Consider the following 22,632-nt stretch of genomic DNA (forward strand, 5'->3'; position numbering starts at 1 on the left):
GCACAGCAGTAACCCCGGCAAGTCGAGCTTGATGATTTTTCATCAACAACTGATTTTGCTTTTCAGTGAGAAGTAAAACAGAGATCAAATCTGATAACTTAGGCCATCTCCAACCGAAGGGTCTAGAGGGCCAAAAATAGCCCAAAAATCGTCTCCAACTGAGGGCTAGGCCAGAGGGCTCGTGGGACAGAATCTGAAAGGGCCAAAGGGCCAGAGGGCTGACCCCTTCCAGCCAGCCAGCCAGCCCCGAGCTGGACAGAATTTTGTGTAAAAGTGTCAGATTTCCTGTCGGATATAACCGACAGGAATAATTTTTATTATTGAAATCGTGTCGGTTGTAACTGACACAAATAGTAATTTGAATATAAATGGCATCATAGGAATCAGTTTGACACGGCGGAATCGTGTCGGTTATAACCGACATGAATAGTAATTTGAATTGCAATCATGTCAACCGACACGAATAGTTTAAAATTTTGAATACAATGGCTAGCTGACTGCAGCTAGCCGTTGCCTTACATTTTTTTTTTTTTATGAATTTAAACCTTTTTTTTCTATAAATACCTAAGCCATTCCTATACCATTTCTCACATAATTTTCACCCTTGCATACTATCTCACTTCATTCTATTTCAAATTTAAGTTGTAGTTTTTAAATTTAAGTTGTTATTTTTAAATTTAAGTTGTAGTTATTAAATTTAAGTTGTTGTTGTTTTTAAATTTAAATAATAAATTATGTTTGACCCTATGGCCCTTTGGCCCTCGGTTGGAGACGAAGGCAAATATGACCATGTACTCTTCATTAAAATATTAATATCTTGGAGGGCCAAAGAACTAAAACGAGTAGACAATATTAGTAGCAGAGAAGGTTGAATAGGTTTTCTGACGACACGTATGAAGTGGGTGCATACCCGCTCACTAGCACACTCTGGTATTTAGGCACTTTTAGGTTTAAATTACTCACATTTTCCATATCACTACACTTTATGGCTTTGTCACCTTCCAATTGCCGGCCAGTACAGCTCGATTCGGAGTCTTAGTGGACATTCCGGGTCGGGGTGTGTCATATATAACAAAAAATGGGTACATTTTATGTAAAAAACAATGGTACATTCTAGACTAAAAAAAAAGATTTTACATTAAAAAATGGTACTTACAAAAAAAAAATGATACATTTTGCAAATAATAAAATGGTACATTTGTAACGAAAAATGGGTACATTATAAATAAATTATGAGTACAAATAAAAGGTTAAAAAAATTATGAGTACAAATAAAAGTTTAAAAAATAAGGGACAAAAATAAATTAATATATGGGTACAAATTAAAATTTAAAAGAAAATTGGTACAATTTAAAAAAAAAGGTTGCAAATTAAAAATGGGTACAAACTACAAACAGAAATATATGATAAAAAAGTTTAGCCATAAATATAAATATACTAAATGAAACGTTTCTAACACTAAGTAAATGACGTTAATTAAAATCCAAGGACCTTGATAAAAAAAATTAAAAAGAAATAAGATTTTAATCAATGAAATATAAAAATAGGGATGACAACCTAATTTCTTCTAAATAAAATATGAATATCTTTGCCAGAGTGAGAACAGGTTGGTTGTTGGTTACACTACACATGAAGCTAAATGGACACATTGAATATTTGATTGAGATGGTGCCAATTACCAAAAGGAGGGTCCATATAAGAGAGTTTGTTAAAGTAGTGATATACAAGCAAACCATCCAGATACAATTATTATTAAACCTTACTTAGAATATAGAACTTCTTCTAACAAAGCCAGTCTTAATCCAACCAACCTAATTAAACTATTAATCTCTCTCTCTCTCTCTCTCTCTCTCTCATTAAGCTATTACTTCTATCTTCACCTCACACACAACATACTTCAACACCAAGCCAAACATTACCTTGCATTGCACCACCTCCACCAACAGCAACAGCAACAGCAAACCTCTCTCTCTCTCTCTCTCTCTAACTGCATAACAACAAATAACATATAAATTCCGTTATGGCCTCTAACTGTTTTGATGCTCCCCCTCCACTCTCAACTCTCCTCTTTCCCTTAATCCACATCCAGTATAATATATTACATGCATGGAGCCCAACACCAACATCGCCTTGCCCAACACACCCGATTCCTCCCGAGGTTTCTGCTCCGATTTCTCCTCAAATTACCAGCCTATATACACACTTCCGAGCTCCCTCTCTCTTACTCCGTCCACCCGCTCCTCCTTCTCCGATACGGACTCCGACGACCACCACCACAGTACGACGTCTCACCGCCTCAACCAGGCTCAGCTGGTCCTCGAGTACGAGGAGCTCCGCGACCACTATGATCTATGCAATTCTCACCTTCGCAACCTCACTAACGAGCTCGACTCGCTCCGCCGCGAGAACGCCCAACTCCGGTCGGCGAACACCGACCTCGTCAAGCTCCTTTCTTCGCAGGCCGCCTTCCAGAGCTTCCTCCTCTCGTCGTCGTCATCGTCCGCGTATCAGAGTCCGACGGCGACGTCGTTTCTCGACGACTTTCGGCGACTCGGATTTGGATCTCTTGGTCTCGGTCCTCAGGACGGCGTCGTTTCCGAGGAATCCTCCGATATCAGTCCGACGAGCGTCATGGAGCGAAACAGATTCGTCGACGCGGACCGGATCTCGCTTCCCAAGAGCATTTCCGTTCGCTCCTCGAATCGACCACGTGTCCTGAGCGTTTCTAGACCGATGACTGTGAGTTAAATAAAATTTACAAACTTTCAATCATTAAAACCGAATTAAATGAATTTTGATTAAATAATTAATTGTAATTAAGATTATAAAGTGGGTGATGGTAGTGTGTGGGAAAGTGCAGCAAAGCCAGGTGAAGGTGTTCAATCAGGGCATGCTGAAGACGGAGCTTTGCAACAAGTGGGAGGAGACGGGGACGTGTCCGTACCAGGAGAATTGCCAGTTTGCTCACGGCGTTAGGGAGCTCCGTCCCGTGATGAGGCACCCGCGCTACAAGACTCAGCTCTGCCGGATGGTGTTAGCTGGTGGCGCGTGTCCTTACGGTCACCGGTGCCACTTCCGTCACTCGCTTACTGAGCAGGAGAAGCTGCAGTTGGTCGTCTCAGACTCGTTTTGAAGCAAAAAAAACAAAAAAACCAGTACGTTTTTCTTTAGTGTAAATATATTGTTTGTACGGAAAAAAAAAACAAAAAACCGCAATCATAAAAATTGAGACCGTAAAATTAAGACAGTAATAATGAAGGAATTAAGTAAATTACTATAGTGGCATGCATGCTCCATGCATTGCAGGGAGGGAAATGTGGATTTTGATATGTTACTTTAGGATCCCAAACTTAAATGTAGAAATTCGGGATCCATTATTTCACTCGTATTGATTTTTTTAATTAATTAATATATATTTGAAATGTCCATGGTTGTACGCAACGTTCAATTCAAGTAAAGCTTCATTACTATTCATTCAGCAAACTTTATACATATGGCTCTCACAAGTCACCAAATATGCAGATGTACAACATTGCATTGAAGGTGAACGAAAGATTGAAGAGAAAACTAGCAAGCAATAGAAGAAAAAGAAAGAAAATTACTACGATTACTGAAAATAAAGATTAACAATATTTTCACGAATTCGAGATTGAAAATCCCAAATATCCGAAATTTAGAACAAGTTTGCGATAGACACCAAGAAGTCAAGAAGTTGATCATTCCGAAGAGCCCTGGATATGTCACAATGCTGAAGTGTACGCCTCTTGCTTTCTTCGGTGTGCAACCATGAACGAAGTGTGAGCTCCATGATGAAAAGCTCACATGCTTTGGAGAACAAGATGGGAGTCTCCGAGCTAATCAACTGAAATTAGGATATTCAATCTAATTAGTATTTTAGAAAGTTTAGTAAATTAAAAAGGAGTTTGCTTATATACTAATCAAAAGATTAAATTTGTTCAAACCTTAACTTTTCCATCTGATTTCATTATTCGTTTTACCCTTGCAATAGGAAATTCGTGATGGGTTTTCCTCACTGTGGATTATACATTATAAGAAGCCAATACGTGGCGGTTAGAAACTTAAATCCATAAAAATGAAAGATGTTGGCGAAAGTCAGGCATGCGAGCGTAGAAGATACTAGTCGTGATCATTATTGCAAGACAATGGTTCATTTATCACGAACAATCTACCACGGATGGCTAGTCAATTGTGTATCATGATGTCCGTGGTGGAATTGGATTTTTTTGACCATTAGCTCTTCATGACCGTGGTAAATGAGATGTGGTAAATGACATGTTTTCTTCTAGTTATAGACAACAACAAAATAAGAACCTGGTGTATTTTGAATCTCGAACAACTGTTGATTCCAAAATAGATCTATATTTTCCTTCTGCAGTTGAGTAAAACTAGAGCGTCTCGCCTCATGATCTTCCTCCTGCATAATCAAACGATATCAAGAAAATTAAATAATTAGAAGAATAAAGAAAAACACATGATCATGTCTAGCATAAGAAACTAGTAGAAGGAAATTAGCTAGGTTCACCTCTTTGGTAGAAAGATGAGGGTCGCAATCGGGCAGCATGAAAGAATCCAATGGCATGAAATCATCGACTGGGGAAGAAGTGCTCGAAGAAGATGAGAAATTGATAGAATGGTTCAAATCCATAAGTACGCTAAAATATTTGAAGTGCTTCTGGCTAGTTTCTAGCAACTTAATTTTAGATGAGGTACATATTGAGTCGTTTAAATAGAGAGAAGTGGGTGGAAAAGTAGAGTTTTTTTTTTTTTTTTTTTTGCTTTTAATCATCTTCTTATTTGTTTTTAAGTTAGAAGAATCCAAGAGCAATAAGTTTGAAGTCAAAAAGCACCCATGACCATTGAATATGAGGTAATCTGAAACTGGATATTACTAATTAATGATCAGGATATGATGTGTAATTAAGAGAGAATCTATTGCTATATATGAGTGTTTTTGGAGGAGGAGTCTGTCCTCTTCTAATCTCTCTCGCCTTCTCTCTTTTTCTATTTGAATGGTTACGGTTTAACCACGTCAACATCTTATATTGATTTTTTTTTATAAAAACAATAAGACAAAAAACAATATGTGAGAGGAGAGGAGGGAAGGGGATGTGAATAGGAGGGGAGAGAATCATTCTCCAGTGTTTTTTTGTTTTAAATTTTGGAGGCCTTTACATACGTGAATATGAAAGATGTAAAAGAAGTGTGCTCCTATTCAATGACTACAGTTGAAAGCATATGTTTTTCACACAACCATATATATTTGATTTTCACATGCTACAATGTAAAAATCCCACATAAATCTACCACAATACGGATTTTATGCTCCGATGGATGTAATGATGGATTCTGTTTTGGGCAAGCCAATTTTTTCATACACAAAATGCATCAATTTGTTGTATATGTGTACGTAATAAAGCATAATCTAATGTTATAGGTTCATGATCCAGGATGATCCACGACAGTAAATATCAATAAATATTTAGAGATAAGTGAACTACATAGAATAACAAACTTATTATACACATGTTCCTCTGAATATTGTATTCTCAACAATGTTAAAAATACAACATTTTGTTAACGCCTTGTATTGTTTATATTTTTGTCAGTTGGATAAAAAAGAGCTTTTTGACAAATTAATCAGTGCACAATGAGATGCATTGGATATTTTTGGTTTAATATTGTTACTAGTATAAAAAGTCCAAGGCAATGATATGGATTGGTTGGAGACATTCTTCATAACCTCCAAGCTTAATGAAAAAGAGCAAGTAAATTAGGATTTATATATTCACCCTACTATAGCAATAGGATTTAATTTGTTTATTTTCCTATTCGGTTTTCTTTATTTCTTTATGCATGTTTTAGGAGGATTTCCCTTTCTAATTATATTCCAACAAGGAGTAGGACTTGATCGATGACTATATATATATATATATATATATATATATATATATATAAAGCCTTGGTTCCCTCTTCCCTCTTCCCTGCTGTACATATTAAGTCACAGATCGTGTTCTAGGTGTGGTTCAAGCTTTAGATGCCGCTTTCCCTGAGTTTTCCGCTGCTAAGCTAGAGATAAGATTGAAGGATGGCTGTGGCTGTGTGTGGAAGAAAGAGGTCCATCTTCGAAGACCAATCGCCGGCCCTCAGAAAGAGGCTTCACTGTTCTTCTTCTGCCTACTCTCCCATAAAACTCTTCTATGCTCCATCTCTTCTCGATCAGCTTCAGTCTCTTTGAATAAAGTTGAGGTTCCACCATAAAATCAATTGCCAATATAAGGAGTAGCCCAACTTACTTATAAGCTCATGCACGGTCCCTCCTCCCTGTTGAGAGTGAATCCCCCATCGATGAGAGGAGGGACCTTGCATGTGCTTCTAAGAGTTGGGCTACTCCCCATATTGCCAATTTGTTTTATGGTGGAACCTCAACTTTCTTCATAGTATTAGAGCAGGTTGTCCCACGTGTGAAGCCCAAGGCCACATGTGCTCCACGTCACCCAAGTTGTGTCGTCCACGTGGTAGATTTGAAAATCCAATGGCCACATGTGCTCCATGTCACCAAAGTTATGTTGTCCATGTCTTAGACTTGAAAATTTGCCACACATGAGGGGGCGTGTGAAAATGAATCCCACATTACATTAATGGGAGTGAAGATAGCACGTCACCTTTAGTTGTGTTATCCACGTGGTAGACTTGAAAATCCAATGGCCACATGTGCTCCACATCACCCAAGTTATGTTGTCCACGTCTTAGACTTGAAAATTTGCCACACGTGAGAGAGTGTGTTGAGAGTAAATCCCACATTGATGAGAGGAATGACCTATGGTGGAACCTCAACTTTCTTCACTCCCATTAATGTAGCTTTGAAACAACGCTACAACACTCTTGCAAATCCCTCTTACATTCACAAATCCATCTCTTAGCCATCATCTGATCATTGTTTCATTCATTGTTTGGTGATCGTCTCAGCCACTACTTTGCTGCTCTAGAATTTTTGTTCGATTATGATGTTTGTTTGCTTGGCTAATGATGAAGTTGCTAGAGCCACTACTGAGAATCCATCAGTTGGAATAAGCAACCTGAGTACAAATGGTGCAGAATGGGTCGAATTGTTTGTAAGGGAAATGAGGAGTGTCATTAGTGTGGATGAGGCTAGGGCTCGTGCTGCTAAAGTTCTAGAAGTTTTAGAAAATCCATCACTTATTGACCAAATTGTAGTGGTATAGAATGAACTTCTTATTGAATTGGTGGCCAAACTGTAGTGGGCACTTGTTCACCGAATAGCCCATTAAGTGGGCCTTTTATTTAGCCCTTTTTTGAAGAGCCACGGGGTGGCTAGGGTTCTTTATAAGGTAGTAGTTGCTGCCTTTGTTTGTAGCACAAGGGAGAGAAAAAAGAGGCTACTGCCACAACCCTATTTGTGAGAAGGAGGAAGAGTTGTTGTTCCTCATTTGTTAGCAATCACTCAATCAAAGTTATAATTGCTATATTAGCTTTGAGCTTTGTATAGAGAGGAAATTATTCACTATATTTTCTTCTCTATTTGTTTCTTTGTGTGTGAGAGCTATTGGGTGTATTGGGGTTTTGGGTTGTGAGATTGCCAAATACTTTGTAAACACTTCCATTTGATTGATAGTGGATTATTAGGTGAGCTTCTACTACTTCGAGGACATACTCGAGTTACATTGACTGTTGAGAAACATCGTTAAAATCTTGATGTCTATTTCTATTTATGTTCTTGCTTTTCATTTGATATATTTCTTGTGGGTTAGCTTGAGTTGGTTCCATTTGTTTTGGTGCTATCCTAGCACAAAATTGGTATCAGAGCATTGGTTGCTCTTGGGTACTGTCTAGTTGCTTAAGATGTCAGACGGGCAAGATGAGAATCCTTTTGGAAGCAACTTCGGGTTTGCAAGAACTACGGTGCAAAATGCAAAGTTTGAAGTGGAAAAATTTGATGGTACAAACAATTTCAGAATGTGGCAATGTGAGGTCAAGGGTGCGTTGCAAAAACTCAAAAGTATATTGTGATGCGGAAGACATTGACAAATATGTTGTGGAAAAAATTAGAAGACAAGTATATGACGAAGAGTGCTGAGAACCGACTACATTTGAAGAAAAAGATCTACAACTTTCAATATAAAGAAAGTACAAAAATGATTATACACCTTGAGGCTTTTAATAAGTTGATTGCCGATTTGATGAATTTAGATGAGGATATTAAGGATGAAGATAAGGCCTTAATATTGTTGAATTCTTTGTCGGACTCTTATGAGCATTTTGTTACCACTATTATGCATAGTAAAAAAATTGTGAAATTTGAAGATGTGTCGAATGCCTTGATGAATTATGAAGAATTATGAAATGAGGCATATAGATAAAAATCATGATAATATCTATGAGACTTTGTTTGTTAGAGGTAAATCATCAGAGATGAGATCTTTCTCTAGTAAGAAAAAATCACAATCTCGACCTAGAGGAAACTCTAAAGGTAGAAAAAGCTTGTAAATGGATGAATGTGCTTTTTGTTATAATAAGGGCTATTGGAAGAAAGATTGTCCTAGGTTGAAGACTAAAGGTAAAGTGAGTTCTGAAGCTAATGTTGCTGAGCTTGAAACTGATATTTTTTATTTTTTATTTTTGCTTTAACCACCTTCTCATCATTTGATTGTGCTACTAAGAAGGTGTTGGATACATGTTGCACTCATCATATGACTCATCACAAGGGAAAGAGTTTGATGATGGCGTTGTTGTCATGGGAGATGACAATCCTTGTACAACAAAAGGGATTGGTATAGTTTGTTTAAAATTGCATGATGGCATGGTTAAAGAATTGACAAGTGTTTGGTATGTACCAAAATTAAAGAAAAATATTTCTTTGGGTACTTTAGAATCCAAGGGCTTCATGTTTCATTCAGAATTGAAAGTTACTTATGGTGCACTTGTTGTGATGAAAGCTCCTTGATGTCGTCATTTGTATCTATTGTAAGGAAGCACTGTGATAGGTGAAGTGTCAATAGTCTCAGAAAAATATGGGCAAGTTCGATTCAAATACTACTAGACTGTGGCATATGAGATTAGGCCATGTTGGTGAGAGAGCTCTATAAGGGCTTCTAAAACAAGGTCTTCGAAAAGGTGCCACAACTTGTAAACTTGATTTCTATGAGCATTGTGTCTTAGAAAGCAAATTATAGTGAAATTTGGTACTGGAGTACATTAGACGAAGGACATTCTTGATTATATTCATTCATATGTTTGGGGTCCTTCAAAGACTCCCTCTTTAAGTGGTAGACATTGGTGAGTGACCTTTGTTGATGATTATTTTAGAAAATTCTGAGTCTACACTATGAAGTACAAGAGTGAGTTGTTGAGCATTTTCTTGGGTTGGAAGAAAATGGTTGAGAACCAGATTGGGAGGAAAATTAAAATTTTGAGGTCTGATAAAGGTGGAGAATACGCATTGGACCATTTCTTTAAAATTTGCAAAGAGGAAGGGATTGTGAGACATTTCAGTGTCAAAGGAACTTCACAACAAAATGTAGTTGCAGAAAGATTGAATCAAACCTTGCTTGAAAAGGTTAGACGTATGTTGTCTTAGTCAAGTTTGAGCAAGTCATTTTGAGTAGAGGCAGTTACCTATGTATGTCACATTATCAACCGTTTACCCTCAATTGCTGTTCAGGGTAAGACGCCAATGAAAGTGTGGACTGGAAAACCTTCTTCTGATTATGATTATATTTGTTTTTTTTTTTTGTTCAATTGCTTATTTTCATGTAACTGAAAATAAACTTGATTCTAGAGCCAAAAATGCTATCTTTCTTGGTTTTAGTAGTGGTGTCAAAAGTTACAAGTTGTTGTGCCCAGAGATGAAGAAACTTGTAAGCAGTAAAGATGTGACATTTGATGAAGAAAGTATGTTCAGAGAATCTGAGAAGAATGTGAAAGATGTCCAACAAGTGGAGCTTAAGAAAGTTGCCTCTACTACTGCAAATGCTATTTTTGCTGATGTCAAAGCCACTACAAGCGAACAAGTGGGAGACCATGAGGATGTTGAAGAAATTGAAGTTGAAGACACTTTTCAAGATGAAGAGCAAGTTTCACCTCAAGAGTTTATTGCCAAGAAAAGAGGAAAGAGACATATTACCAAGTCAACTCGATATAGTGCGTATGTTGCTTTTGCTTTTCCTATTATCACTGATGAGACTCCATCCAATTTTGAGGAAGCCATTGAGAGTGAAGAAAATGATAAGTGTGCAATGTCATGGGTGATGAGATGAATTCTTTCTTTAAGAACAAGACTTGGGAGTTAGCTAAATTGCCTAAAGGTAAGAAAGTTATCGATTGCAAATGAGTGTATGCCAAGAAGGAAGGTGTTGATGAGAAAAGCAATGTAGATTTAAAGCAAGACTAGTTGCTAAAGGGTATGCACAAAAAAGGACATTGACTACAATGAAATCTTTTCTCCAGTTGTGAAGCACTCCTCAATTCGTATTATATTAGCTCTTGTTGCACAATATGATCTTGAGCTTGTGCAACTTAATGTGAAGACGGCTTTCCGACATGGTAATTTGAATGAAAAAAATCTATATGTGTTAACCGGATGGGTATAAAGTGAAAGGATCTTGGTGAAGGGAAGAAGTTCCTTGGCATGGATATCACTAGAGATAGAGAGAAGGGTTTGGTATGCTTGAATCAAAGACAATACTTTGAGAAGTTGATTCGAAAGTTTGGAGTTCATGATTCAACCAAACCAGTTAGTAACCCTTTGGCTCCTCATTTTAAATTGATTCAGATTATGCAGGTGATTTGGATAAAAGGAAGTCTACTATAGGCTATGTGTTTACTATAGCTAAAGGACCAGTTTGATAGAGGTCCATTTTGCAGTCGTCTGTGCCTTGTCTACTTCAGAGGTCGAGTATATGGCAGTTGCTGAAGTTATAAAGGAGACCATTTGTATACATGGACTTATTAGAGATTTGAGGGTTTATCAAAAGTAGGTGGAGGTGCATTGTGATAGTCAGATGGCCATTTATTTGGCTAAGTATCAGGTTTATCATACAAGGACCAAGCACATAGATGTGCGTTATCACTTTGTGCGTGAAGTCGTTGGTGAAGGAGAGATCATTCTCTAGAAGATTCCGACTAAAGACAAACTCGCTGATATGTTGACTAAGGTTATTGGTGTAGCCAAGTTTGTTCATTGCTTGACTTGGCTCAAATTTTGCCTATATAAGGGCGTTGAGCAGTAGGAGTTTAAGAGCATTTGGCTCGACATGAGTTGTTGTCTTGCTAGTATTTGAGAGTATTTTTTTTTGTGTGTTGATTGTTGATTATGTTAGTTTGGCTCATCATGGCGCTTTCGGAATTTGGACGAGGTGGGTTGAATTGGTGGCCAAATTGTAGTGGGCCACTTATTGACCCAATAGCCCACTAAGGGGCCTTTATTTAGCCCTTTTTTTAAAAGCCACGGGGTGGCTAGGGTTCTTTATACAGCAGCAGCTGCCTCCCTTGTTTGAAGCACAACAGAGAGAAAAAAGAGGCTACTGCCGCAAGCCCATTTGTGAGAAGGAGGAAGAGCTGTTGCTCCTCATTTGTTAGCAATCACTCAATCAAAGTTGTAATTGTTGTATTAGCTTTGTTTTATACAGAGAAAAAATTATTCACTATATTTTTTTCTTTATTTGTTTATTTGTGTGTGAGAGCTATTCGGTGTATTGGGGTTTTGGGTTGTGAGATTCCCAAACACTTTGTAAACACTCACATTTGGTTGATAGTGGATTATTGGGTGAGCTCCTACTACTTTGAGAACGTACTCTAGTTACACTGACTGTTGAGAAACCTCGTTAAAATATTGGTATCTATTTCTATTTATGTTCTTGCATTTCATTTAATATATTTCTTGTGAGTTAGCTTGAGTTGGTTCCATTTGGTTTGATGCTCTCCTAGCACAACTCTTGTAATTAGTAACGTACCAAAACTTCTGGCTCGCTTTTACGTGTGTGTATATACTCACTAAAATTTAGTTGGTGCTCTAATTTTATATCAAAAAGGAAGCAGCTGTACAAATCTCGGTGTGCCCTTGCATTTGACGATGCCACTCTCATATGAAGTACATTATCTTGCTCAATTTTCTTTCCACATTTATAATATTGTTTCTTAAATTTCAAGTACAACTATGTCAGGTAATGATAAGAAGCGAGCATTACGGTGAAGCTGGAGTTAAGAGCGTTGTAGGGGGAATTCAAGTGCCTACATGGTGGTGGAGGACATCACTAATTCTTTTGCTAGTTTCCTCTCATAAATAAATAGATGAGATAGTATGGCAGTCAGTTGATATATGTAGAATAAAACTTTCAATCATATTGTTGCACACCATGCAATCCAGTTGTTGGACATTTCTCGTCACCCCTTCTATCCTCTCCTATTTAAACGGTTACGATTACGCTACGTCTACATCTTGTTTTGAATTTCTTATATAGAGAAAAAGACAAAAAGAAGAGCGTGGGAAGAGAGGATGGAAGATGACGGTAATAGAAGGGGAGAGAATCCTACTCCGGTGCAATGTGGTTTCCCATCTTTCACCTTATTGAATCTCAAATTTTAAGCATCACACTAAACAACAACAGACATGAGCGCGTACACACATATTCTGGTCACCAGTACTTTAGTTGCAGCTGAAGTATCATAAGGTACTTATATAGTAGCCGAGTTTCATTCCTCTTTTGCTTCTAATCGATTTGGGATAATGACTCGTTCTAAGATAACTCCATACAAGTGTTTTTGAACTCTGACCATTTAAGACTTGGTGGGTGATACTACTTAACCCCATTTGGGAATGCTAACTTCACATGCTAGCCATTTGCAAGAGCAATGACCATTTTAAGCGTGATGCTATCCACTTCTATTTTTACCTCTCACAACCCTCTCAATTTTCGCATATTCACATGATGCATACATTTTCTCTAATACATCCATTTTCTCTAAACTTATTGAAAAGTTATATTTCGCTCAGCAAACCATATCTCGTCATTGGATTTTACATCAATTTTTTTATTTATATATTACCATCCGCGCCTTCTACATAAACACACCACAAACTAGGTGATATACATTCTATATGTTATTTCTTAGATAAGGGTTACATAATAAAATTTTAGGGGATACTAGTCGGAATCACTATTCGCTCCATCTATTAGGCTCTTGCACGAAATTTCGAGACTCTAATTGGAGTCATGCTCTAGAGCAAATATGGATATGGATAGAGTGCTTCCTTAAAATTGCACAAAGAAATTTATTTCTCAGTAAAAATGGGTGGCATGGGAGAAAGCAGAGTGTTGAAAATCCTCGTGTTATAGAGCATCTACTCCTACCAGGTATATTATTTTACTCGTTATTTGCTTTAACATCAGTTTGTGAAGATAAAATTAATTTCTGTTAAGACTTGAATCATAGTTTCATTTCATTTTCACTTTAAAATCAAAGCGGCCAATTAAATTTATTTTTCCATCCGTTTTTTGTGCAGAGCATAAACTACTGGTGTTATATATGTGTCATTCGGCAGTATTGTGTATGAGAAGTTTTTTCTATTGTTAGTAGAAAATTTGCATATGAATTTGATTATTTAATAGAAAATTTGTATAATGTTGCAATTCTATTAAATTAAATGTAATTGTAATCCTATCATATCTGAGTTATCCTTGTGGGATTGTACCATGTATCTTAGACTAGATATTATCCTATTAGAGTTGTAATCCTATTGTAATAAGAAATTTACCTTCCCTACTACTATAAATAAAGGCACAATGAGATGAGATAACACACATATCACAATTACACATCTCTTTCTTCTCTCTAATTCCGCAGCACCCTCTCTCTCTGTCCTTTATAATGATTCAATAAATTAGGCTTACAACAAGTTTTCAGCACGTTCGTGATGCTGCGTTAAAAAAAATTTGATTATCAATCAGGGGAGTATTACGTTTTAATCATTCTTTTTATGATTAACTTATTATTTTATTGAATTGATCTACAGGCTATTGATTCACTTTAATTTTTTTTTTTTGAACGTGATGCAAACGCATTGGAGATGGAATTCCAAGAAGAATCTTCTACAAATTCAAAGACTTTTGTTGTTTTCTGCCAATTATGTACGCTTAAAATAAAAGAAGATATTTGAAACGACTATGAAGCATGAAAACATTCCCCAAGATGTATGAACCCTTTACATTTACATTTACTTTCCAATATATATATGTTTCACGCATTACGCAATTTTTGCTATGTGAAACTTGTGAGTCAAAGAATTGAAAGAAATTAGAAATAATAAGGGTTTTTCAAACCTTAGAGTCGAAAAAAAAATTAAAATTAAAATTTGGGATTCTTTTGCAGCATGAGCTGCGACTTACAGCTGCACCGCCGCTGGCACCACTTAGCCGAGTCAGCTGGCCTGCAGTCACGCCACCACCTTGGATAATGTCATCTAGACGCTTTGGACCATGTGTAGTAGCCCTGTGGGCTTGTTGCGCGCCACGAACAAACAGGCCCTAGGCCTGGTTTAGGGTTTTCACGGGTCTGCAACCCACAACCTACTCCAGCAGGCCTGCTACTTATGTTGAACCTATCTCCCGTGCCTCTGGCCCAAAACTAGCAAGCCCGATACTTATTGGGCTTGTCCATTCATCTCAACCTACTTGCAACAGGCCCGAAACTTGCTCCCATGCCTCGACCTGTTTTCCAGTAGCCACTCTGCTATTAGGCTCGCCTTTCCCTGACCCAAAATTGAAGCCAGCCGCCGCACACCCACCTAGGCCAGCAAAGTGCTGGACCTGCTCCCTGCTCCTGTTTCGGCCTAATCTCGCTGCTGGGCTCACCCCAGACCCACGGCCTAGAGGCTTGCAGCCTCTCTGTGACCCAAAAGGCATGTAGCCGTGCACTGCATCCAGCCTCCCTGCGTCCCGAAGCGCTTAACTTGAGTTCCCAAAGCAACCTAAATCCATTGCACTTAAATCAGTACCTTGTATTCTATGCTCTTGCAGGAACCTCATTTTTATGAACCAGAAGTACATAACTAAACTCGAACTTGCAGTTTCGAATTTAGTGCCTTTGAAACCGGAAATTTTCATAAAACAATACACCGTGGAATCCAGAAGTTTTTCATGTAAGCCATCCCTTAGAACCTGAATGTTCTAACATGGATGTTTATATGTGAGCATAAGACATAAACCACACTTGACTATCTGGAAGCTGAAAAATCATTGAAGCCAACAATGGCATGGAAGAGCTGAATAATCCTTCGCCTTGATCTTTATTTGCTGTCTTATGCTCGAAACATTACAAACGGAAGTATCCCTTGAACGTGAATTCTATGGCTCTTTGGCTCGCTCATACGGACCGTCTAATCATGAAATACATTACCTGAAGCACCCCTTGATTACTTACTTGAATGAGTATGATTTTGAAGTTATAAATCTGACAAAATTTTGACTGGAGAATACTTTTATCGTCATTCCATGTTTCTAACTTGCTCTTGAAGTGGCATTGTAGAAAGCAAAACTTTACCAAATTATCGGCTTTGATTACTACTATAAATGTGGGAGAACGGTATAGACTCAATTGCAGCTGGAGACTACCTAATAATGATACCCAGTTTCGGCTGGGGCCCACCAAAATTATGCTCTAATTCGGTAGAGGCATACCAAACAGACATTCCTCAAATTCCGCCTATTATAGTAATTGGAGGAATACACCAAATCACCATTTAATCTTAATGTTGTCCCAGCAAGGATGTACAATATGTCTTACTTAATTGGGGTTTCAATTAGTCAACTAAATATATATTGGTTCCATGATTCTTGCTAACCAATATTGAATAACGTTAAAAGTCAAATATCTTCAAGATCAAGTTATTTGCCTTTAAATAATTCGATCCATAATAATTAACAATTCAACATGAGTCTTACAACATCTAATAATAATTAACAATTCAACATGAGTCTTACAACATCTAATTGCTTAGTCACTTAGTTGATGCAAGAGGTGTTAATTGCATGGCCACAAGGATGACACGTTTAGCTAATAGCTTTGGAAAGTCACCATAATAGAGTGCTCACTAACCACCTTTTCTTCTCTCCAATGATAGTTAGGATTGGTATTGACAGAAGCTAGACACATACATGCAAATGTGTTTAAGTTAAGGTGGGGGTGTGCAAATAAATATCATAGAAGTTGATATCTACAACATCAGAAGTAGCAAATATATAGAAATTTTAAAGAAAGAAATACTGGTGTCATAAAGTTAAGAATGACATGGCATATTATATAAGTATAATTTAATAAGAATATTTCAAATATAAATATAATTCATACATATTATCTATTCTAAAATTGAGGAGTGAATTGACTGTAGCTTAGCTACAGTCAATTGTTTGCCCCTTGATTTCATCTGATTTACAATAAAACCATGAGATTTGGGCTGGGTTTGAAGGGTATTTATTAGAATTTAGAAGGGTAATTTTGTCCGCAAGGTTTAGGACGGATTACCCTTTGATTTCTCCTTATTTACAAGAAACCCATCAGATTTGGGTTGGGTTGGAAGGGCAATTTTGTCCTATCGGTTTTGAGCAAATTCGGGGGTTGCCGTGTAGGTTTTCATTTGTTGTCCTTCAATGAGGGTTTCGGGGGGATGGAGGCTTTGACAGAGAGAGAGAGAGAGAGAGAGAGAGAGAGACAGACAGACAGACAGACGGAGATCGAGATAGATGGCGATGGAAAAAGAGCGAGGGGGAGGGGTATGGGTGATGGATTTCAGAAGTGGGAGAGTGGGATGGTCAGAGAAAACCATACGGGTCGTCCGGATTTGCCGCTGCATGCCTGGATTTCCAAAGATAAGTTCCTGTTTTTTACTGTCAGCTTACATTGTCATCGTTTCTGCCTTTTTGTTGTGGATTATTTTCGATTTTTTTGGTGTGTTAGGTCAGTTTTTAGGGGATTCATCAGAGATATTAATTTCCCTTATTTGTTTTGTTTTCTCTCATTTTGGACATTCATCTCTCTTTCTGTCTGTTTGTTCTCTGTTTTAAGGTTGGTTGCTTCTTTTTTTTTTTGGGTTTTTTTGTGTGGCTTTTTATTTATTTTTCCAGGTTATAGATCTGATGGTTTTTTGTATACCAATCTTCGTTTTGTTTTTCCTGGAAAATTGTTTTGATCTGATTGTGGGTTTGTGGGTTTTAATTTCTTTCGTTTGTTTCAGGTTGCAAAGCAGGAGGTTCTGACCTGAGGGTTCAATTCAAGGTACTGTTATTATTATTTTTAGTTCTTATAGTTTAATGTTTCGAACTGATGTGATGATTTGGTTGTGAAATGTGGGATTTCTATTCGGCTTCTGTTGCCTATGTGATGTTCTCTGTTTTTATTGCTGGGTAGAGATTCCATATATTCTGGGTCTCTAGAAAACACCTCTTCAGTTCTACGAGAGGAACTAAATAACACATTTTTCCTGAATCCCATAAGCCTGCAAGAAGCAAAACAAGCTAAGAGTCATTTATACAATATAAACACACGAACTAAGTTCGAATTCTTACTCTTATTCTCGCTATTTTTTGGCTGTTTAGTTTGGACTCCCATCGCAGTGTCATCATTTTGGTATGCATATGTGGTTCTTGGATTGAAGAACAAAAGTTGCCTTTGTTTTGAAATTGCAATTTAGTTGTTGTCTGTGTCTGTTTGAGTGTTTTGTGAATTTGTTTTTAGGACTAAAGTTATATTGGTTTTGAAATGGTCTTTGAAGATGATTGTGTTATTATATAAACTGCATATAATTTGGATATGATGAGAAAACTAATTAAACTGAATCTTGGTAATGATTTAGTTCTTGAGAAGTTGTCAAAAAATAAGGTTTAAATAGGAAGAACATCATCCTTACCAGATAAGTCATTCATAGCATTTTGAGCATCTTGAAAAAGTAAATGAGGGTATGATGCGATTCAATATAGTTACAAATCGACCTACTGTTAAAATGCAGAGGCGGAGCTCTAAACTATATACTCTTTAAAAGAAAATTAAAAATTTAATGTCATTATATCAAGCCGTTACCTAAGTTCTCTCATCCTAATCCCTTGCATCAGTTACCAGTTCATCATAAGTTACCATTCAGACTCACAATAGAGTATTAATAAAAATAAATTAACTATGCATTCCGAATGATAACAGAAGTAAAAACTTAGTATCTAATTTAGTGTTCTGTAATTTGAGAACTAGGGTTTTGTTGTTTTAGAATCTTTAGGGGTATTTGTATTTACTCAGAATTCTCATTCTTTATTTTGCTTGAACAAATTGCTTTATTTTAAGGTTAATTAGTTACTTTTAGTTTTTTTATGAGCTTTGAATTATTGGAGCTCTGGACTGCAAATTGTTTATGGTAGCTATTTTGAATGAAGCATAAGGGTGTGGCCTTTTAGGTGATGGTGGTTAATTAGTTACTTTCAGTTTTTTTATGAGGTTTGAATTATTGGACTTTTGGACTGCAAATTGTTTATGGTGGCTATTTTGAATGAAGCATAAAGGTGTGGTCTTTTAGGTGATGGTTGTTTTAGTATAACTATAAGCAGCATAACTATATTACTTGCTACTAACTGAGAGAGGGCACCTGCAATTCAAGCCCTTAATGGGTTCTTTATTTTTTTAATTGAAAATCGTGTTTTCATACCCTATCTTTCCACCTTTAATTAAGGAAGTGATGCGATGTTGGATTGTCTATTGATGTGTTATCTGATTCAGTGTTTGGGTGATGCCTAAATCTGTTGTGGCTCTTGCTGATTGTTCACATGTTCTCGAGCATAAATCAATAAATCTTAGAAAGAAAGAAAAACATTTTCTTTGGTACCTGTACACAGTTGAATTTTTTTTTTTCATAACTTTTTCGGGTGGTTCTTTTCTGTGATTTCAGAAATTGAGGATCCATTTGAAAGACAATAGTACCGATAGACACTTGGACACCTATATATATGTAAGTTATTGTAAATATGTTAGTCATTGTAAATGTGGTTGTGAATAGATTTTCACATGTATGTAAATATGTTAGTCATTGCAGTTTTTGGTCTTTTTTACTGAAATTGTTTTGGTCCCTGCCACTAAACTCTGTTTTCTGCTATTAATTGCTGCTGAAATGTGACTTTTGCTATTAATTTTTTTCCCTTCATATTTATGCTGCTTTTGGATTCCATTCGAATTAATTATTGTAGTTAATCTTCATATGAATTCTCTCTGCAACAATAATTAGGGATTTCAGTTTAAATTATTACTGATTTGTTCTTGATCTGGCATTGAATCTTTCTTAATTTGGACTGCAGGTGGTTCTGACGTGGAGGAGAATCCGTAAGAGGTAATGATCTTGCTGCACTTAAGTACAGCTGTTCTTCAACTCATATAAACTTTCTGGTAGGGTTCAAACTGTTAAGAGTTTTATGATTTTGTAAAAGCCTTTTAGCAGCAGAAGCTTGGTCTTTTGTAGTTGCGTTATTACACTATACAACTTGAGTTAGTATGAGTTTCTTGCTAACTGATATCACTTAGGAATTCTAAAAGCAGTTGCATTTTACAATATACAACTTCAGTTAGTATAAGTTTCTTAATTAGTGGCATGTGAATTCTTAATTTAATTTCGGAAGGAGATACGTTTAAAGTTGGTGCTATGTGATGAAGTTAGCATTTTGTTTTTTATTATATACTGGTGGTGAACATTTTTAGCATATTGGTTGAGAAAGATTTTTCATTTTCTATAAAATAAATCTCCATTCTCACCATGTTGTTGATGTTTTTTGTAATTTGAGTTTATAGTGCTTCTAAATGCTGTTTTAATTTTAGGAATTTGAATAATTGTTTTAATTTCAGTTAATGCAGGATTTGAAATTTGTGATGATCATTTTTGTATTTCTATAAATTTTGAGACAAAAAAGCATGTGAAAAAGCACATTAGTCTCTTGGTATAAATCACATTAGTCTTATTATGGCTAGGATAAAAAACCATGTGATAAAACTGTGACTTTTCAATTATTTTATCATGCATCTGTAAACCAGAGGTCTGATTAACGCGAAAGAGAAATAGAATTGCCAGAAACACGACATAGTCGGGTCTAAATCTTTTAGACACAGTTAGGTTGATTTAGGAAAAGTTTAGGACAAAGATAAGTCTTCGTTCTTCAAAGATCAGAAAGGTGACAATGTAGTAAGGGTGTCAGAGTTTCCCAGGATGAAGCAAAAAGAGGAATACATTCAGCATTGACACACTAAATTAGGCCAAGAGTGAAAACCAACTAGCAAAGATTATGGTAATTCACTAATTTAGACATAAAGCAGCTTTGAGAGTGATACTCACCCATTGTCGGTTTTCCTTGCGAGCATATTTCCTACCCAAAATTTCCCAAACTGTTCTCAAACCATTGCATCGGCATATCTTTCCAACTTCTAATAGTCTTTGGTGCTAGAACATCTTCTAACTTCATTCTAAAAAAATAGATTTATAAGTAAAGACATCTAAAAATAGAAAAAACAAGAATGCATTACTCATGTAAAACATGCTTTCTCTGACTTGCTACATTTATGAATGCAATTGTACTGCTGTAGCATTTTCAGTTAATTTTTCTATGAATATTATTCATGGTCTAAAAACCCACAGCAAAGCGCGGGCATTCCTGCTAGTATATTCTGAAATACGAGTTCTCACAGCAGCACCCATTAGACCTGTTGAAGAAGGGTCAGTAGGAGCAACATCAAGGTCAGCCGGATCAGCCTCATTCGATGGCCCCTCAGAGTCAGAAGATGACTCGCTCCCCTTCAGATATTACGAGCTCCACCGCATTTATCACGAGAGAGGAAGGCACGGGCAAACCAACCTTTCGAATTTCCGCCAGCAGACGGCTCCAATCCCATCTGTCATGATGGTCTTGCCCCGTATAACCAGCAAGATAACCATGGTCGTATTCTTGTTCCGTTGACTTCTTAAATAACTTCCTGACCTTCGCCAAGTTCGCTTCATTCTGATAAAGGATTTCAATTTAGAACCTCTCACTTTGATCAACTTCCTTAAGAGCCCCATCCAAGGCCGACTGAAGGATGCTCAGTCAGCATCCCATGACCTCTGCTCCGAAGCCAAGACTCGCTACGCTTCCTCTTTAGCTTTTAGTATCTGAGCAGACTTTGTTTCGGCTTCAGGCAAGCGATCTACTAGCACATCTCTCTTAGCATTCCAAGATCGTTTGGCATCCAAAAACGCCTCCAACTTGGAGCTTTTCTTTTGCAGACTCTTCTCAAACTTCATTCGGCTGCCTAGTCTATTCTTATAGGTCGTCTCGAGCTTCGAGATCTTACCCACTTGACCCTTGAGCTAAGCCTTCTTCCAAGTGTTCGCCTAAAAAAGGAGAACAATAATGAAAACCAAGAATGAGGGAAAAATAGCGCTGAAATCAGATAAAAGAAAAGGCTAGCTGCATATCTACTATGGTAGCATTTTTTTTCAAATGACCAGCATCGATGATCACCTCCCTAAAGTCGGAAAGGAGACGGTCAAACGGACCAAGGCTTGAGCATGCTTGGCATCATGAAGACCACTCGCGTTGGGGGAAGCAACTCTAAACCGTGAATAGGCCTGATCACCAAACACTGCTCTCCACTCAGAGCCACTTCAGGAAAGACAGACGTGGTGGGCGGTGCTTCTGGGAGATCATTGACTATGCCCTCACCAACAAGGGTCAAAGCATGGGCTTGCTCAAAAGTCGAATTTTGAGCTAACGAAGTGCAAACTTGGATTTGAGAACTTTGTTGTTGCAGTTGCTGTTGTTGCTTTGGAAATGTTTGTTTCTGTACCGCAATTGAAGGTGTTTTCTCCAGGAGAACCTCAGTGGAGCTCCCACATTTCTTGAAAGGGGGTTTTCCCCATTCTCCGCTAATAACTATTGAAGGCAGCTGAATACCCTCCTTAGTCTAGAAAGTAAGATCAACGATTCTAACATCTTGTCTTGATGGCGGCTAGAGCTACTCGCTGACTTAGACTTTTTCTTTGAAACCCTGACATGGATTCTTTTAATATAATAACCTTAGGTTTCTTCCTTTTCTTCTTCTCGACCTTAGGAGCATCCTTAGCTGTTTGCAGAGCAGGGAGCAGCCTGTCATTTTGGCATCAACCCATTTCGGGTCTAAAATGGGATGATTGGAGCACGGGGCTACGATGGCATCCCTCCCAAATTGGCATGGCATCCAAAAAACTAGTATTGTGCCAATTTCTCTCTCTTTCTCTCTCTCAACACTCTTCCGTATTGTGTAGAGTATGCGAAATTCTAGAAGACACAAATTGGCACAGTACTAGTTTTTTGGACATTCGAAACAGGTAATGATGCACGTACGAGTAAGGGTGCATAGCCTAATTTGATAACAGATCAGTATTTCCTTCCATAAGGGCGACAAAGGGAATCTTGACCCCAAATCCAAATACCGGGGATGAACCCAGGTGCAAGGGCGACTGTCGGAAGGTTTGGCAAGTGTTGCAGTTACGTCATTGTTATCCTCTTATCAAATTATGCAACCGTTCAATTGACGAGCATGACCTGCAAGGAAGGCCTCTTC

The 22,632-nt window shown here is 37.4% G+C and overlaps 2 protein-coding genes across 2 annotated transcripts; one reads left to right on the forward strand and one right to left on the reverse strand.

Moving 5' to 3' along the window:
- Positions 1-1,920: 1,920 nt before the first annotated feature.
- On the forward strand, positions 1,921-3,474 carry LOC126609659 (zinc finger CCCH domain-containing protein 14-like). The gene is made up of 2 exons (XM_050277537.1): positions 1,921-2,739; positions 2,861-3,474. Exons 1-2 carry the CDS (start codon positions 2,107-2,109, stop codon positions 3,131-3,133), a joined length of 906 nt encoding a protein of 301 aa, XP_050133494.1. The 5' UTR covers positions 1,921-2,106; the 3' UTR covers positions 3,134-3,474.
- LOC126609662 (nuclear transcription factor Y subunit C-2-like) lies at positions 3,444-4,678 on the reverse strand. Its single transcript, XM_050277541.1, has 4 exons — positions 4,544-4,678; positions 4,333-4,435; positions 3,963-4,033; positions 3,444-3,862 (listed from the first exon to the last, which is right to left on the reverse strand). Exons 1-4 carry the CDS (start codon positions 4,664-4,666, stop codon positions 3,674-3,676), a joined length of 486 nt encoding a protein of 161 aa, XP_050133498.1. The 5' UTR covers positions 4,667-4,678; the 3' UTR covers positions 3,444-3,673.
- Positions 4,679-22,632: the final 17,954 nt, after the last annotated feature.

Source organism: Malus sylvestris, chromosome 17, assembly GCF_916048215.2.
Source record: "Malus sylvestris chromosome 17, drMalSylv7.2, whole genome shotgun sequence".
Lineage (NCBI taxonomy): Eukaryota > Viridiplantae > Streptophyta > Magnoliopsida > Rosales > Rosaceae > Malus > Malus sylvestris.